This window comes from Heterodontus francisci, chromosome 16, assembly GCF_036365525.1.
Source record: "Heterodontus francisci isolate sHetFra1 chromosome 16, sHetFra1.hap1, whole genome shotgun sequence".
NCBI lineage: Eukaryota > Metazoa > Chordata > Chondrichthyes > Heterodontiformes > Heterodontidae > Heterodontus > Heterodontus francisci.
The window spans coordinates 80,642,512-80,660,059 of NC_090386.1; the positions used below are offsets into that span (position 1 = coordinate 80,642,512).

Genomic DNA, 17,548 nt, shown 5'->3' on the forward strand with positions numbered 1-17,548 from the left:
TCTATTCAGGAAAATGTGGAAGGCCCACAATGTGACACGTGCCGCCTTGGGACATTCTACTTGGATCTAGCCAATCCCAAAGGTTGTACCAGCTGCTTCTGCTTTGGGGCTACCGATCGCTGCCAGATCTCTGAGAAGAGAAGAACTCCGGTGAGTTGCACCTTGCATCACAGTGTCAACTTCTCCTGAGGAAGCTTCACTGTTGACAGCACTGTTTGAGTTCGGGGGAATGGGATTGACTAGATTGCTCTAGACTCCTGTTGTGTGAAGCTCTGTGTTGACCACGCCCTGTCATTAATTTGTCCCATATCTTTAACTTTCAGGTCCTGACTGACCTGATTTTATTTAGAATCAGAATGATTCAGCCCATCCAGCCTGTGTCAGCTCTTTAGTACAGCTATCTAATTAATCCCAGTCCCCCGTTCTTTCCCCATAGCCTTGTAAATTTGTTTCCTTCAAGTATTTATCCAGTTGAATGTTACTAATGAATTTTCTTCCACCAGCCTTTCAGGCAGTGCATTCCAGATCAGAACAACTCACTGTCTAAAAAATATAGTTTCATCATGTAGCCTCTGGTTCCTTTGCCAATCACCTTAAATCTGTGTCATGTGGTTACTGACCCTTTGCCACCGAGTGGGATTATGCTTGAAGCTGCCTTTGGTTTACTATCTGTATCAAAGAAGAAAGTAGTTTGTTCTTATGAGCTGTCGTAATTTATGAGCTGCTACATGGATGTGAGGTTTATGAATCATTCCAGGAGAGCCCTAGTCCTGATCTAAATGAAGGTTCACACCATCCTTGAATCTAATCTCTGTGGGTTTGTAGCAGTGAAAGAGTTAATAGTCACAGATTTTCTTCACAACAAAATCTTGAGGCAATTCAATAGAACCTAAATGTCCGATCAGAATCCAAACATGGTTCTGAAAAATGAACTTTATCATTAAAGTTTTCAGTTCGAACGACCTTTCATCCTACATCATTTTCAATTTCAGTTTGTTCATATGAATGGCTGGAAGCTGGTGAGTGGGGATCGTCAAGAATTGCCAGTAACCCTCAACCCTGCGGAGAGAGAGGTTGAAGTTGATCTTCGTGATGTGACCGACATCTACCAGGATCTATACTGGCAAGCACCATCCCCCTACCTTGGAGACCAGGTATGTCAAGGCAGATTCATTTCTACCATCACTAATACCCTCTTTACAGTCCACAGACTACAAGATGTTTCCTGGTCTGATATAACTATCCAGCTGTGGATTTGAAGACAGAATAGTTTATACAGTAGTTGTGCAAAGCTGGTTCTGCTCAAGTCCCTCTTTACTGTGAAGATGTTGCTGTGATATTGACTGAGAACTGGGTTTTCTAAGCTGCATCACAGACCAGCATCCTACCAATGTTGCATAGCTTTACCAGAAGTTATCAACCAATGCTACCAATCTGAAACCTTGGCCCAGAAATTGGCTCATCAATGCAATGACCGACCCTAAACCTCATAAGCAAGAGGGTCACGCAAGATTGGTCCTCTTGCTTCATTGGGGCGTGACTAGCTTTCTTGAAGTGCCAGTCGTGCCTCAAGGGGCAGTGCTCTGCTCATGAAGAAGATATAAGCAGGGCGACATGGACACTGGCACTGAGCCTACTGTGAGTCCTGTGGTAGGTGAGGACTGGTGAAGGAGATCGAGAGGGAGAGGCTGACAGCAACCCATGCATTCAATGTGGAGCCAGGAGGAACACTCTGCTCCTCCTGACTTTACATTCAGTTAAGGAAGCAGTTTTTAACATACATTTTTGATAGGCTCGGGAAGACTAGCTGCAACATGTGCAGCGCATGCTGTGTGGTGTCACGATTGTTTGTTGGAAAGTGGCCGAAATGGTCTTTAGACCACGCATTTCCATGGGAAATGGGCCAAGTGCTAGTTTCTGACAGGCGTCCGAGACCACTTGGGGTGCCCAAACCAATTTTGCTAGCAGTGCTTTGTTGCATGATATATATTGGACCCTGCTCACAGCAATCCAATTTCCAGGCCCTTATTTTTGCAAACTCATTCTTCCCATCATTCAGTTTTTCATTGGTTTGTTAAATCTCCATTAAGAAGTGACAAAAACTTTTTCCTTCAAAGATTTCATCGTATGGAGGCAACTTGATCTACCAGCTTCGATCAGAAGTTCTGCGTGGTGACATTCTCTCTTTACCAGTCGAAGCCCGCCCTGATGTGATTTTGAAGGTAAGATTTGTAAAGCCTGAATGAATGACATAATCCAGAACTGCCCACAGGCAGCACTGTGTTTGCAAGCCATTGGCTTTTAATATGCGAACATATGAATTGGGAACAGGAGCCTGCTCCACCATTCAACAAGATCATGGCTGACTTGATTGTAACCTCAACTCCACATTCCCACCTACCTCCAATAACCTTTCACCCATGCTTATCAAGAATCTGTCTACCTCTGCCTTAAAAATATTTAAAGATTCTGCTTCCACCACCTTTTGAGGAAGAGAATTCCAAAGACTCATGACCCTCTGAGAGAAAAAATTTCTCCTCATCTCTGTCTTAAATGGGCGACCCCTTATTTTTAACAAAGTGATTCCCGACAACGCTGGCCGCCACTGTCGTCATCGGGCTGCGCCGCAGTGCGCACATGCGCAGACGGGCTCCTGCTCTCTGCGCGTGCACTGCGTTCCATCTTGCCAGGACTGGTTAGCACATGCGCCGATGACGTCATCCCGTGACGTGGGCATCTTCGTTGAGAAGTAGGGGAGAAAGCGGCTGGATGGGGGATCTGCAGCTGGAGGGAACGGCTGGAGAGAGCCGCGCGGAGCGTGTGGCTGAAGACCTTGGTGTCGCCGGGTGCGTGGACCAGCGGCTCTGCACCCCCCGCCGCCGACCCGCTTTCCCCCCCCCACCCCCCCCCGCCCCATTTCTCTCCGGCTGCTCCGCTCCCCCCTCACCCCCCCCCACTCGCTGCTCTCTCCGGCCGATCCGCTCCCCACCCCCCCATCCCTGGCCCTCTCCGCTCCCCCCTCCCCGGCCTGCTCCACTTCCCCCCCACTCCCCGGCCCGCTCCGTTTCCGCTCCCCCCCCCGTATCCCGGCCCCGGCCTGCTCGCTCGCGCTCTCACTCCAGCCATTATGTGCTGCCATGTGTTTGTTAGGTTGCCTCCGTGTGATTATTTGAGCAGCGCCATCTTTAGTCCTGGCAGCTGCCTAAAGTCGCAGACTGTGACGTTTTAGTGGCACATGCTGCATTTGCGCATGTGCCACAGCAGCGCCACCTAGCGGTAGCGTTATCAGCAAATGCAACCTATTTTTATACCGTGACCCCGAGTTCTAGATCCTCCCACAAGAGGAAACATCCTTTCCACATCCACACTGTAAAGATCCCTCAGGGAGACAGAAAGCAGGAAACTACAGCTTAACATCTGTCAGAGGGAAAATGTTGGAAGCTATTATTAAAGATGTTATAGCAGGGCATTCAGAAACATTCAAGGTAATCAGGCAGATTCACCATGGTTTTGTGAAAGGGAAACCATGTTTAACCAATTTAATGTTCAATAAGACCACCTCTCATTCTTCTAAACTCCATTGGATACAGACCCAACCTGTCTAGCCTTTCTTCTGGGGGAGGTGGTGGCATGGTGGTGATGTCACTAGCCGAATAATCCAGAGACCCAGGCAAATGCTCTGGGGACATTGGTTCGAATCCCACTACGGCAGATGATGAAATTGAATTCAATTAATAAATCTGGATTTTAAAGCTAGTCTAATGGCGGCCATGAAAGCATTGTCGATTGTTTTAAAAACCCATCTGGTTTACTAATGTCCTTTAGAGAAGGAAATCTGCCATCTTTGCCCGATCTGGCCTACTTGTGATTCTGGACCCACAGCAATGTGGTTGACTCTTAAATGCCCTATGAAATATCCTAACAAGCCATTCAGTTCAAGGGCAATTAGGGATGGGCAGTAAATGCTGGCCTAGCCAGCGGCGCCCACATCCCATGAACAAAGTAAAAAATAAATAAAAAGATAACCTCCCATCCCAGGTATTAGTCTAGTAAACCTTCTTTGAATTGCTTCCAATGCATTTACATCCTTCCTTAAATAAGGAGACCAATTTTGTACATAGTACTCCAGATGTGGTCACACGAATGCCCTGTATAACTGAAGCATAACCTCCCTACTTTTGTATTCAATTCCCCTCACAATAAATGATAACATTCTATTAGCTTTCCTAATTACTTGCTGTACCTGCATACTAACCTTTTGCAATTCATGCACTAGGACACCCAGATCGCTCTGCATCACAGAGCTCTGCAATCTCTCACCATTTAGATAATATGCTTCTTTTTTAATTCTTCTTGTCAAAATGGACAATTTCACATTTTCCCACATTATACTCAATTTGCCAGATCTTTGCCCACTCACTTAACCTATCTATATCCCTTTGTAGCCTCCTTATGTCCTCTTCACAACTTAGCTTCCTTCCTATCTTTGTATCATCAGCAAATTTAGCAACTATACCTTTGGTCCCTTCATCCAAGTCATTTATATAAATTGTAAAAAGTTGAGGCCCCAGCACTGATCCCTGTGGCACACCTCTTGTTACATCTTGCCAACCAGGAAATGACCCATTTATGCCTACTCTCTGTTTCCTGTTAGCTAACCAATCTTCTATCCATACCAATATGTTACCCCACCATACCATGAGCCTTATCAAATGCCTGCTGGAAATCTAAGTACGGTATATCCCCAGTTCCCCTTTATCCACAGCACATGTTACTTCTTCAACGAACTCCAATAAATTGGTTAAACATGATTTCCCTTTCACAAAACTACGTTGACTCTGGCTGATTACCTTGAATATTTCTAAGTGCCCTGCTATAATGTCTTTAATAATATCTTCTAACATTTTCCCTATGACAGGTGTTAAGCTAACTGGCCTGTAACTTCCTTCTTTCTGTCTCTCTCCCTTTTTGAAGAAAGGAGTTACATTGGCTATTTTCCAATCAAATGGAACCTTCCCCGAATCTAGGGAATTTTGGAAAATTAAAATCAATGCATCAACTATCTCACTAGCCACTTCTTTTAACACCCTAGGATGAAGTCCATCAGGACCCGGGGACTTGTCAGCCCGCAGCTCCAACAATTTGCTCAGTACCACTTCCCTAATGATTGTAATTTTCTTGAGTTCCTTCCTTCCTTCCATTTCCTGATTTTCAGCTATTTCTAGGGTGTTACTTGTATCTTTTATAGTGAAGACCGATGCAAAATACCTGTTCAATTCATCTGCCATCTCCTTATTTTCCATTATTAATTCGCCAGACTCACTTTCTATAGGGCCAATGCTTACTCTGTTAATTTTTCTTTTTTAAATATCTATAGAAACTCTTACTATCTTTTTTATATTTCTAGCTAGCTTTCTCTCGTACTCTAATTTTTCCCTCCTTATTAATCTTTTTATCATTCTTTGCTGTTTTTTATTTTCTGCCCAATCTTCTGACCTGCCACCTATCTTTGCGCAATTATATGCTTTTTCTTTAAGTTTGATACTATCTTTAACTTTTTTAGTTAGCCATGGATGGTGGGTCCTCCCCTTAGAATTTTTCTTACTCGTTGGAATGTATCTATTCTGTGTCTTCTGAAATATCCCCTTAAATGTCTGCCACTGCATCTCTATTGACCTATCCCTTAACCTAATTTGCCAGTTCACTTAAGCTAGCTCTGCTTTCATTTTTTTTTGTTTGTTTCATGGGATGTGGGCGTTGCTGGCCAGGCCAGCATTTATTTCCCATCCCTAATTTCCCATGAGAAGGTGGTAGTGAGCTGCCTTCTTGAACTGCCCTGCAGTCCATGTTGGGTAGGTATACCCACAGTGCTATGAGGAAGGGAGTTCCAGGATTTTGACCCAGCGACAGTGAAGGAACAGTGATATAGTTCCAAGTCAGGATGGTGTGTGGCTTGGAGGGGAACTTGCAGGTGGTGGTGTTCTCATGCATCTGCTGCCCTTGTCCTTCTAGTTGGTAGAGGTTGCTGCCTGAGTAGCCTCGGTGTGTTGCTACAGTGCATCTTGTAGATGGTACACACTGCTGTCACTGTGTGTCGGTGGTGGAGGGAGTGATTGTTTGTGGACTGGGTGCCAATCAAGTGGGTTGCTTTGTCCTGGATGATGTCAAGCATTTTGAGTGTTGTTGGTGCTGCACCCATCTAGGCAATTGGAGAGTATTCCATCACACTCCTGATTTGTGCCTTGTAGATGGTGGACAGGCTTTGAGAGTCAGGAGGTGAGTTGCTCATTGCTGGATTCCTAGCCTCTGACCTGCTCTTGTAGCCACGGTATTTATATGGCTACTCCAGTTCAGTTTCTGATCAATGGTAACCCCCAGGATATTGATAGTGGAGGATTCAGAGATTGTAATGCCATTGAATGTCAAGGGAGAATGGTTAGATTCTCTCTTGTTGGAGATGGTCGTTGCCTGGCACTTGTGTGGCGCGAAGGTTTCATGCCCTCATAATTGCCTTTGTTTAAGTTTAAAATACTAGTCTTAGACCCGCTCCTCTCCCTCAAACTGAATGTAAAATTCAATCATATTATGATTGCTGCTGCCGAGGGGTGCCTTCACTATGAGGTCATTAATTAATCTTATCTCATTGCACCATAGTGCAATGTCTAGTATAGCCTGCTCTCTGGTTGGCTCCAGAACATGCTGTTCTAAGAAACTATCCTGAAAACTTCCTATGAACTCCTCCTCTAGGCTACCTTTGCCCATCTGATTTTTCCAGTCCATATATAGATTAAAATCCCCCATGATTATCGCCGTACCTTTCTGACAAGCTCCCATTATTTCTTCCTTTATCCCCCGTCCTACTGTGTGGTTATTGTTAGAGGGCCTGTACACCACTCCCACAAATGAGTTCTTAAGATTTCTAAATGTGTTTTATTCTGAATCATCTTCCCTCCTGTCACAGGTGAGTAGTTTCTTTCTGTAGGGCATGTTTTAATATTTTTTAATTCCTCCTTATTCACCAGGGAAACCAAATGACCATTATGTTTGTAGCAAAGGATTACCCAGCACCTGGACAACTGCACGAGAGCCAACTTCAACTGGTGGAGGTTTGAGATCAATTACTTTGTTGTTTGCTTTTTATAAATTCTCAAGTGAAGTCTATTGAAGTTGCAAAGTGTGGTGCTGTTTATATGTGTATGTGTTGTCACAGATATGTATATGTGACATAAGTATCGCGGTATAAATCTACATTACCCATCGAATTGTACAAGATTTTAACAATTACAGTTCATTTAATTTTTGGAGGCAAAAAGGCCAAGAGTGCTTTTACATTACAAATTGCAATGGGTTTGCTTCACATAGTGTGCTCTAAATCCAGAGATAGATTCGTTCTTAACTCCAGAGTGAAGTGGAGTGAGATTACTGGAAGAGAGGAGTCTCGCTCCACTTTACGGAGGAGTCAAACTGAGCATTGATTCTGCATTGACCCAGGCAGTGAAAGTTTGTGCAGTGTAAATGCACATTTTGAGAATTTTTGTCATTTGTAGAAGAGCGGAGCCATGGTCCAAGAAGCAACTTCTGGGTTAATGCAGTGCTCGGATTAACAAAGGGTTGCTTAGACACAGAAAAACAAAATGGCACAAAACAGCAGCCCAGGCTGGAATTTTTCCAGAAGGTCGGAACTCCCACTGCTGCGAACAAAAAGTGGGTCCAGAGCCTGCGCAGGCAGACTGCGAGACCCTGGGTGGCATTTTACCGGTGGCAATCAATCAGAGGAAATGGCCGCTGTTGTGGCTGCAAGAAGAAGGCATCTCCATGTTGAGGTGCCCTCCAAATCCAGGTAGGAATTTGTTTTCTAATGTGCCGGGGCCAGTTAGGCAGGGCTCGGCGATCGGAGGGGTGAACCCTGCAACTGTCACTTCAAAGCAACGGGTGCAGCTATTGCCCCCAGAGACCCCGCAATGAGCCATGGAGCAGCCATAAAGGAAGCCCCCGCCCCAACGGCCAGGAACCCACTGGGAGGCCGCCACAGTTGACCTGACTGTCTCCCCACACCGCAGGGGCCCGTCCCATTGTGGTAAAATGCCGGCGGGGGCAGGAAGTGGCCATTAATTGTCCAATTAATTGTTTTAATTAACCATCCGCCTCCAGTCAGTGGACGTTCATGCCCCAAGAATATCCTGTGGCAGTGGGAACGTTTCAGGCTCCCCTCCCGACACCTTCCGCCACCATTTTACAAAGCCTCCCACCTCCCAGCCTGTCTCCAGAGGGCTGGTAAAATCCAACCCATAGTCTCTCAATCCAGTGACTGGATTTGGTGTCGTGTAATTCCAGTACAGGCACATCTGCTAATGTATAGAATGTGTTTCTTTTTGCATAGAGTAACTTCAGGCATGCGCAAACACATAACCCTGTGTCTAGAGAAGAAATGATGATGGTGTTGGCCAACCTGGATGGCCTACAAATCCGAGCCCTTCACTCTCAATTGGCCAAGCTTGTTGCACTGCGGAATGTGATACTTGAGCAAGCAACTGGCTCTGGAGATGGGAGTGCAGCCAGCAACGTGGAAATCTGTCTCTGTCCAGCTAATTATGTAGGGGATTCTTGTCAGGTATGTGAGGTTCTTTCTTTTGATGTCTCTTTACTGAGGTGTTTATTCTTTGCTGTTGGTTGCATTGGTCAGTTACAGGCATCAACCCGATTAAAATTGCAGTTATCAGTTATGAACTTGGGTTACATAGAAGAACTCTCCAAATCCGGAACTTTTTAAAAAAATCCTGCAGTTCATCTTGAGGATTATGAAGCCGATGATAGTACAAAGAACAGGTCAAGGTACACCAGCAGGAGTGAGAGAGACACACACACATACACACACACATTCCAAGTGTTTTCTTCCAAATGTGTCATTTTTTGACATCTTGCTATGGATAAATGTGCAGGGCTCTGGGGAAAGTGCAGAGGAGTGGGACTAATTGAAAGGTTCTTTCAAAGAGCCAACACAGGCATGTTTGACTGAATGGCCACCATCTAAGCTGTAAGATTCTTAGCAGTTTGTGCTGTACACCCGTCTTTACAAACTTGTCTCATATACCAAGATAGTAGCTTTGTCCCATTTATTTGCTAATGGCATTGATTTGATAATAATTTATTAATATGTTGCTTCTATGCCCCTTTCGAAGCCTTTTGAACCTTGTTACCATTATCAGTGTTACTTTGTGTTCTGTTCCCTTCAGTGCTGACCATCTGAGCCTGGCTCTTTTGATATTTTATTTAAATATTTCATTAATGCCATTGGTCACTGCATGGTTAAATAACCAGGTGATTCACCATAAATTAGCTTTATTTGAGATATGTGGAATTTTAATGAGCACCCCATTAGTCTTTAAAAAAATAGGGAAGAGAAGTCAATTTCATGATTATCAAGTGAGGGATATCAGTGCCAGAGAATGGAACAATTGTCCATCTTTGGGGCCTAAAAGTGATTTTATGGATTTCCACACCCAGAACACGGAGTTTGCACTGGCTGTGAAAGTCAGTGGGCCTGGCTGGTTTTTTACCTATTTGTTTTAATGAACAGATCATCTTGTGGGGCCATCCAATCCCAAGTGCCTGAAGCTCCACACCAGGCGAACAAATTGGATAGGCCAGCATCAAGTAATTCAGGGAGAGCAAATGTCAAATGCAAAGTAAAACTTCCTGTACTTGGCCTCAAAATCAGAACGAGTGCAATATTTCCATTTACCACACCTAAAGGCCTTTCTGTCAATCAGTCACAAATTATGGGCTGTCTTGCATTTGCCTAGGAACTGGATTTAAGCTGCAAAATGTACATTGGAACAGAAGAAGACCATTCAGCCTCTCAAACCTGCTCCATCATTCTGTTCGATCACAGCTGATCTGTGCCTGAACTCCATTTATCTGCCTTGACTCCATATCCCTGACACCTTTACGTAACAAAAATTGTACATAAGCCCGTTAAAAATGGTTGAGGAACATTTAATCTCATCAGTTTCGGTGGGAGTTATCAGGTGCCAGAGCCCAAATAGTGTCTTGAACTGACTGCATGACCATTTGCAGGAGTGTGGCTAATGTTGAAACTTGAATGTATAAAATGGTGGTCCAAGTATGTGACTATGATTTTTTTTTCTTATTATAATCCAAATAGGACTGTTCACCAGGTTATTACCGAGATACAAAGGGCCTTTTCCTGGGTAAATGTGTGCCTTGCAACTGCAAGGGTCATTCAGACCAGTGCCTTGATGGATCTGGAATATGTGTTGTAAGTATTATAAGTAATTACCCCATTTATTACTTTGCAAACCTACAAAATCATATTGAACCATGATCTGCCTCTGAAAAGAAATAAAGAGAGAAAGTGCTGGAAATACTCAGTAGGTCAGGCAGCAACTGTGGAGAGAGAGACAGAATTGATGAGCTGAATTTTCGCAGCCCCATGGTGGTGGGTTTGGAGGTTGGGGGAGGTGGGGTGGAGGCACACCAGGAATGGCTTGGGAAGTGGATTGGCTGTCTGCACCACGGATGCCAATTTGCATATTTAAGGCCCCAATTAGGGGCGATTTAGAGGGCTCGCTGGCATTTTTCCAGCAGCGGAGAGGCTCCCTTCCACATGCAAAGGCTGCCAGCTTAATGGAGGTGGCCTATTTACGGCAGTCCGGGGGGCCATTGGAACTTACGGCTCCATTCAATGGGGAAGGCGGCAAACGAATAAATGGCTGCAACCTCAGCAGTGCTCATTACTGTGAGGGGCTTTCCCCCTCCTGCCTGATGGCACTAACCCTTTTAGCTCTTCTTATATCCCCAATTTGTGACCACCGAACAGGAATAGAAGGGTCCTTGCGCCTAACTGCATACTTCAGCAGCGCCCTTCTCCAACGATGGGGCTTCCAATGCCAAGTGCTGGATAGCCTCCTATTGGACCTTCAGACTCAGAAGCCAGTTAGGAGGCTGCCTGTGGAGAATTAGCTCTGCAGGTCTGGCTCCTGGTATGGGCGAGCTCAGGGCCCCCATTTGGTTGCCACGTCAGGGTCCCGAAGCCCACGGGAAAATCCTGCCTGACATTTCTGGTTCATGGCCTCTCGTCAAAGTTAGAGATGCATCAATTTTTTAAGCAAGTACAGGGACAGGGAAAGGTGGGAGGGGAGGAAAGAACAAAAAGGGATGTGTTTGATTACGTGGAGGGCATGTGTGATTAAATGACAAAAGGAATGATGATGCAAGACAAAAACAGGTGGTAATGGAACAAGTAAAGGAACAAAAGATGGGTCTAGAAGAGGTGTAAATGGCAGCAGCAGAACCATTATCAGCACATGCTGTCGAAAAAAAAAGGAAAAAAAAGTGGTAAGATCTGAAATTGTTGAACACAATGTTGAGTCTGGAAGGTTGGAAATCGAAGGAAAGATTACTACAAATTGAGACATGCCATTTATTCATATTATGAGATATAACCCAAAACGTGTTAATGTTTTATGAATATGGAATCAAATGAATGATATGCGAAATGGCTTAAAACTGCCAAATTTATTTACGATAATGTATTGTACACTATATTAATGTGTCTATTAGATCAACACTTGCAGTTAGAAATAGATTGCAGATATTAAAACACTATTTTGCTATACTATAATAAGAAATTGTTAAAATAGAAATATAAATGTGTTGAAATCACCAACATCACACAATACAAATTTCAATGTAAAATATAATTGCTGGGCTTGCTTTGAGGATTCAGGCATCTGCATGCTTTTCCATACTAAGATTTTCAATCTTCATAATCCAGGTGGTACTGAAGTTTCCATTCATCATTGAATGAAGGATGCCTTGTGGGACCTTGTCAAAAGCCTTGTTAAAATCCATGTAGACCACATCAACTGCAATATCCTCATCTATCTTCCTTGTCACTTCTTCAAAAAGTTCGATCAAGTTGGTCAAACAAGATCTTCCCTCAACAAATCCATGCTGACTATCCTTCATTAGCCTGTGCCTATCTAAGTGATGGTTTGTCCTGTCTCTCAGAATGGATTCCAATAATTTGCCCACTACTGAGGTTTGACTGACTGGCCTGTAATTATTCAGTCTATCCCTTGCTCCCTTTTTAAACAGAGGTACAACGTTAGCAGTTCTCCAATCCTCCAGCACCACACCTGTATACAGTGAGGACTGGAAAATGATGGCCAGACCTTCCGCTGTTTCCTCTCTTGCTTCTTTTAACAGCCTGGGGTACATTGGGAGGCAAGATGCTAAGTTTATTGTTTACTCTGCTGTGTCCATCCAGCAGAATCACTTACTGTAGGGACACCACTGGTTCCGTTTACCACAAGTGGGTCTCAGCCCTGTTCATGATCATAAATGGCTGCTCATTAGACTTTTAAGGAACACTTTTATCACTATGCGTGACCAGCTGCATGTATCGGAACACCACAGATGAGGTTCCTCAGCAGTAGTGTACGTTCAGAGAATCGGACCTTTAACCTTTAAAATCCTTTGAATTCCCAAGGACATTTTGAGAGTAAGTTAACGATAACATTTTAAATATAAAACTCTTTTTCCCAGAACTGTCAGCATAACACTGAGGGAGATAACTGTGAGCGCTGTAAGACTGGCTTAGTTGAAAATGCCACTGTTGGAGCAGCATCGCTTTGTGTTCAGTGCCCGTGCCCTCTCAATGTTTCTTCTAACAAGTACGTATTTGCAGTTCGTAAGAAGAAAACTGGGGTGGGGAGTGAGGGAGGGGGTGGAAAAAATCTTGAAATCAAGTTGTTCTTGAAGTTATATTAAGTATTTATTTAAATAACGTATGTTCCTTGTTTTAACCCCTTTTTTAGCTTTGCGAACGATTGTCTTAACCATGGAGATCGTATGCAGTGTCTTTGTAAACCTGGCTATGCTGGCTTAAAATGTGAAAGGTCAGTGTTTGTGTATAATTGGGGAATTATTATACTGCATGGCTTATCAAGTAATGGAGGTGGTGGCTGTTAGAGAGTACAGCTGATTCATCTGAACAGCAATTCAAAATTCTGCTTAAAATGGTGCTTATCATTTATATTTCCATTATTTGTAATAACTGACTCTTCCAACATAGTAGGGAATAGCATTCAGGCCACTTTCATTTAAGAATAACATATAGAAGAGGGCACGGTTTTCAATTTGGACAGTAAATGCAAACTGTGGGACTGCAGAGCTACACACTCGGAAGTTAAGCGAGGATAATGAGCTAGAAAAGTAGATCTTTATAGAGTAATTTTTAGCTGCAATTATATAGGACTTTTGTGAGACCACTTTGGGCATACTGTGTACAGTTTTGGTCTCCGTACCTGAGGAAGGATGGGGAGATGGTGGTGTAGTGGTAATGTCACTAGCCTAATAATCCAGAGGCCCAGGTTAATGCCCTATGGACGTGGGCTCAAATCCCACCATGGCAGCTGGTGGAATTTAAATTTAGTTAATTAATAAAAAAATTCAATTAATTAATAGAAACCTGGCATGAAAGCTAGTCTCTGTAATGGTGCCACAATTGTTGTAAAAACTCTGTTCTGATGAAATGTAACAGACCTGAAACATTAACTCTGCTTCTCTCTCCACAGATGCTGCCTGACCTGATGAGTATTTCCATGCACTTACTGTTTTTATTTCAGATTTTCAGCATGTACAGTATTTTGCTTTTATTATTTTGTTGCAAAAACTCATCTGGTTCACTAATGTCCTTTAGGGAAGGAAATCTGCTGTCTTACCTGGTCTGGCCTACATGTGACTCCAGACCTCCAGCAATGTGGTTGACTCTTTAACTGTCCTCTGAAATGGCCTAGCAAGCCACTCTTTCAAGTGCAGTTAGGGATGGGTAACAAATGCTGGCCTTGCCAGCGAAACCCACATCCCATGAAAGAATTAAAAAAAAATCTTGCATTGGAGACAGTACAGTGAAGGTTGACTAGATTGATACCTGGGATGAGAGGGCTGTCCTTTGAGGAGACGTTGATTGTAATGGGCCTACACTCTCTGGAGCATAGAAGAATAAGAGGTGATCTTACTGAAACATAAAATTCTCTAGAGGGCTTGACAGGGTCAATGCTGAGAGGCTGTTACCCCTGGCTGGAGAGTTTAGAACCAGGGGTCATTGCCTCAGGATAAGGGGTCAGCCATTTAGTACTGCGATGAGGATAAATTTGTTCACTCAAATGGTTGTGAGCCATTGGAATTCTCTACCCCAGAGGATGTGGATGATCAGTTTATGAGTATATTCAAGATTCAAATCGATAGATTTTTGGACAATAAGGGAATCGAGGGATATGGGGATAGGGTGGGATAAGTCAAATTGATGTAGAAGTTCAGCCACAATCTTATTAAATGGGGGATTGATGGGCCAATTGGCCTATTTATGTTTTTTAAAGCATTCCAACATTTAAAAGTGTCTGTATTTTGAAGTCTGCTGGATGAGTGAATAAAAAACGCAAGGATTCGAATTTGTATTCAGAGCAAATCCAAGCTATTAGATGTCTATAATTACAAAAAGGCAGCCAGTGGTATCAGGTATTTGATGCTGCGGAACTGTCATTGAAGCTGCAGAGTTGTTGCTTCACAGCTTCTATAGCGAATGGTCTGCATCTCTGGAGGTTGATGCTCCTAATGTCCTTGATCTTTATACTTTGAGTTTACACAGCAAAGTTAGCAAGTGGAATGGCTCAGTGCAGAGAAATAAACTAATATGTCCTAAGTCTTCCTTAGACTGATGTGCAGGATGGTGCATGTTTTGAACCACACAACAGTATCCAGATTCTCAAATACTTTACTCTTGTGTCAGTAAACCTTGTGCAGTATGGTTGTGATTTTTCATCTTGCCAATTAGGCCTATTAATGACCTTCTCCTTTCTTGTGAAGGTGTGCCCCAGGCTACTATGGAAACCCAATGGTTTTGGGAAGCCAGTGTCAACCATGCAACTGTAATAGCAACACGGATTCTAATATGCTGTTCAGCAATTGCGATTCACTGACTGGGGTTTGTTTGGGATGCATGCACAACACTGCTGGGCCTCATTGTGAACGCTGCGCATCAGGTTTCTACGGCGATGCGGTGATAGCTAAGAATTGCGAACGTAAGTTATCTAATACATTTGCATGTGGAATTTGAACTTTTTGACCAGATACTTTTCTTTAACATTAAAGGAATATACCAGCAGTTCTTTGAATTGCAAGTAATGTCCGGTCAGGAAAGATGAATTGGCCTGGTGCAATCTAAAACAATCATTTTCTATAGAGAGAAAGAGAAAACCCGACATCTGTAATAGAACCGACGGCCTCCCTCTGTGTGGCAGAGATCCCACCAGGAGACTGCCTTGCATAATGAGCCACAAGCCAGGAAAATGGGATGGGGTCAGGGTGGTCCCACCCTAACCCATCTCTAATGGAAATCCCGCCCCAGAGGAAAGTTCATCCCTAAGACTGCAAACCTGAACGTCATAAGATAATAATATAAACTCACATATAGGCTCACAGTGCCAAGTGTAACTGATTGCTTTGAAAAATTATGACTGTGTGCAACTTATTTCTTTGCATTTGTGTTACATATGCACAAAGGAAGCCTGGCCAGAGCTTCTTGAATTTTTACATCTACTCAGTTAGTTGATGTTAGAACGTGTTGTCTTTAGTACTGGTAATGCTGAAAGTAGGGCTCTAATTCTGTAGCCCTGGTAGTTCCTCGACCCAAACTAAGAACACGTGAAGCAGCACACAAACATGCAGCTCACCTTTTGAGCTACTAGCCAAGGATCTGCCTCTTGCTTGGTCTAGCTTTTCTGGCAGCTCTAGTTTCAAATTTTCATTCCTAACTAAATTGAGAAAACTTTCTAATACCTATCCAAAGTCAATTTTGAAAAATAATCACCTTGCACACCTTATTGTATTCAGTCCCTCAGCGACTGTTTTTGAATTTCAAGTCAAAGTGATGTGATATAAATCATGCCAATGCAAACTTATTTTGGAAAGTTATCATTGGTTAGCAAGACCTTTTACTTTTGTATTGAACTTTACGTATTATTTTCAATCTAATGTACTCTCTCCTTTGTCCATTTGATGTGGATTAAAAAATTTATACATCCTGCCTCTAATTCTACACCATGTTTCCAAAAAATGTCATCAGAGTTATATGTGGAGGGTGTGCTGATACAAAGAGGGATTCCTGCCATGTGTCCGTAATTCACTCCAGAATGATGTTTGGTATCAGTTTTGTGCATGAGAAGCAAGTTGGATGAGCTCATGTTATTTGCTCATTTTTCTTTTCCTGACTGTAGCCATTCTTTCAATGTATCACTCTGTTGAGGAGCTGTACTATATTTTCAGTAATTTTCAGGAGATAGATGAATTTCCCGTCTGGAACTTTTAGCCAGTGGTATGCAGCCATGCTGCCAAAACATACTGGCCAATCATTGGGAAATAAGAACAGGAGTTGGTCATTGAGCCCCTTGGGTCTGTTTCATCATTCAGCTAGATCATGGCTGATCTGTACTCCAATTCCATTTAGCTACTTTTACTCCATATCTTTTGATACTTTTACCCAACAGTCAGCCTAGGAAAACTTAAATTGATCCAGCATTCACAGCCTTGTAGGGAGTAGCATCAGATTTCCATTTCCCTCCATATCACACTCCATGTCACTAGTTTTGTTCTGTTAATGCCCCTTTGAAGCTTCTTGGGATATTTACTGTTTCCTATGTTGAAGGCAGTATAAGGAAACAAGTTTTCATTGATTGCAACTTGTACAATAATTAAAACAATATTCTGCTTTTCTTTCTTGCATAGACCAAAAGAAAGGAAAAGAACTGCAATTTATATCGTGCCTTTCATCTACTCAGAATATTCCAAAGCACTTCATTGTCAATGAATTGTTTTTGAAATGACATCTTTGATGTTTTGTAGGCAAATATGGGAGTCAGTCTGTGCATAGCAAAGTCCCATAAATGATCACTTAATCTGTTTTTAGTTGATTGAGGGATGAATGTTGGCCAGGCCATTAGACAAACTCCCCTGCTCCTCTTCAGATACTGCTATAGGATGGGCCAGATTTTCAAAGTAGGATCAGGATGATGAATTCCGGGTCCCCACCCTGTGCTTCAGCTGCGTCACACTCGCGACACAATTTTTGATTATTTATGCCCTAATTGGGCAGGAGGTGAGCTTGGTATCCAAATAGAGGAGCCTGTGCCAGTAGCAAAGGCAGGTGTCAGCCATGTTGGAGCTGCCACTGCCTTGCTGAGGACAGCAGGCAGCTCATGAAAGGACCAGGTTGGTAATGATGATGGATGCCAAGTGGAGGTACAGCGTTCAACACAGCATTTAGTTGGCCCTTCAAATTTAATCTCAACACACATGGAAACAAACCTGCTTTTGCCCCATGGTGACCCTAACAGCTATGCACTAACGTGCACCAGACTGGTCGGGATCTCTGAAATTTGATTGAATAATTGCCTTCCTGAATGCCCCAGCCCCTTATCAAGTTCCTAAAGGAGGAACCTTTTTCAGGTTTGCACTTGCTGCTGTT

The 17,548-nt window shown here is 43.3% G+C and overlaps 1 protein-coding gene across 2 annotated transcripts in view; it reads left to right on the forward strand.

Annotated features, from left to right (window-relative positions):
• The window catches only part of lama5 (laminin, alpha 5), a 322,226-nt gene that overhangs the window by 239,209 nt on the left and 65,469 nt on the right, over window positions 1-17,548 (forward strand). For both annotated transcript variants that reach the window (XM_068048437.1, XM_068048438.1), the window contains exons 37-45: window positions 10-150; window positions 993-1,154; window positions 2,118-2,222; window positions 7,023-7,106; window positions 8,381-8,611; window positions 10,166-10,279; window positions 12,571-12,698; window positions 12,843-12,923; window positions 14,893-15,107. In XM_068048437.1, the coding sequence (XP_067904538.1) occupies window positions 10-150; window positions 993-1,154; window positions 2,118-2,222; window positions 7,023-7,106; window positions 8,381-8,611; window positions 10,166-10,279; window positions 12,571-12,698; window positions 12,843-12,923; window positions 14,893-15,107 (1,261 nt within the window). The remainder of the gene's footprint in view (window positions 1-9; window positions 151-992; window positions 1,155-2,117; window positions 2,223-7,022; window positions 7,107-8,380; window positions 8,612-10,165; window positions 10,280-12,570; window positions 12,699-12,842; window positions 12,924-14,892; window positions 15,108-17,548) is intronic.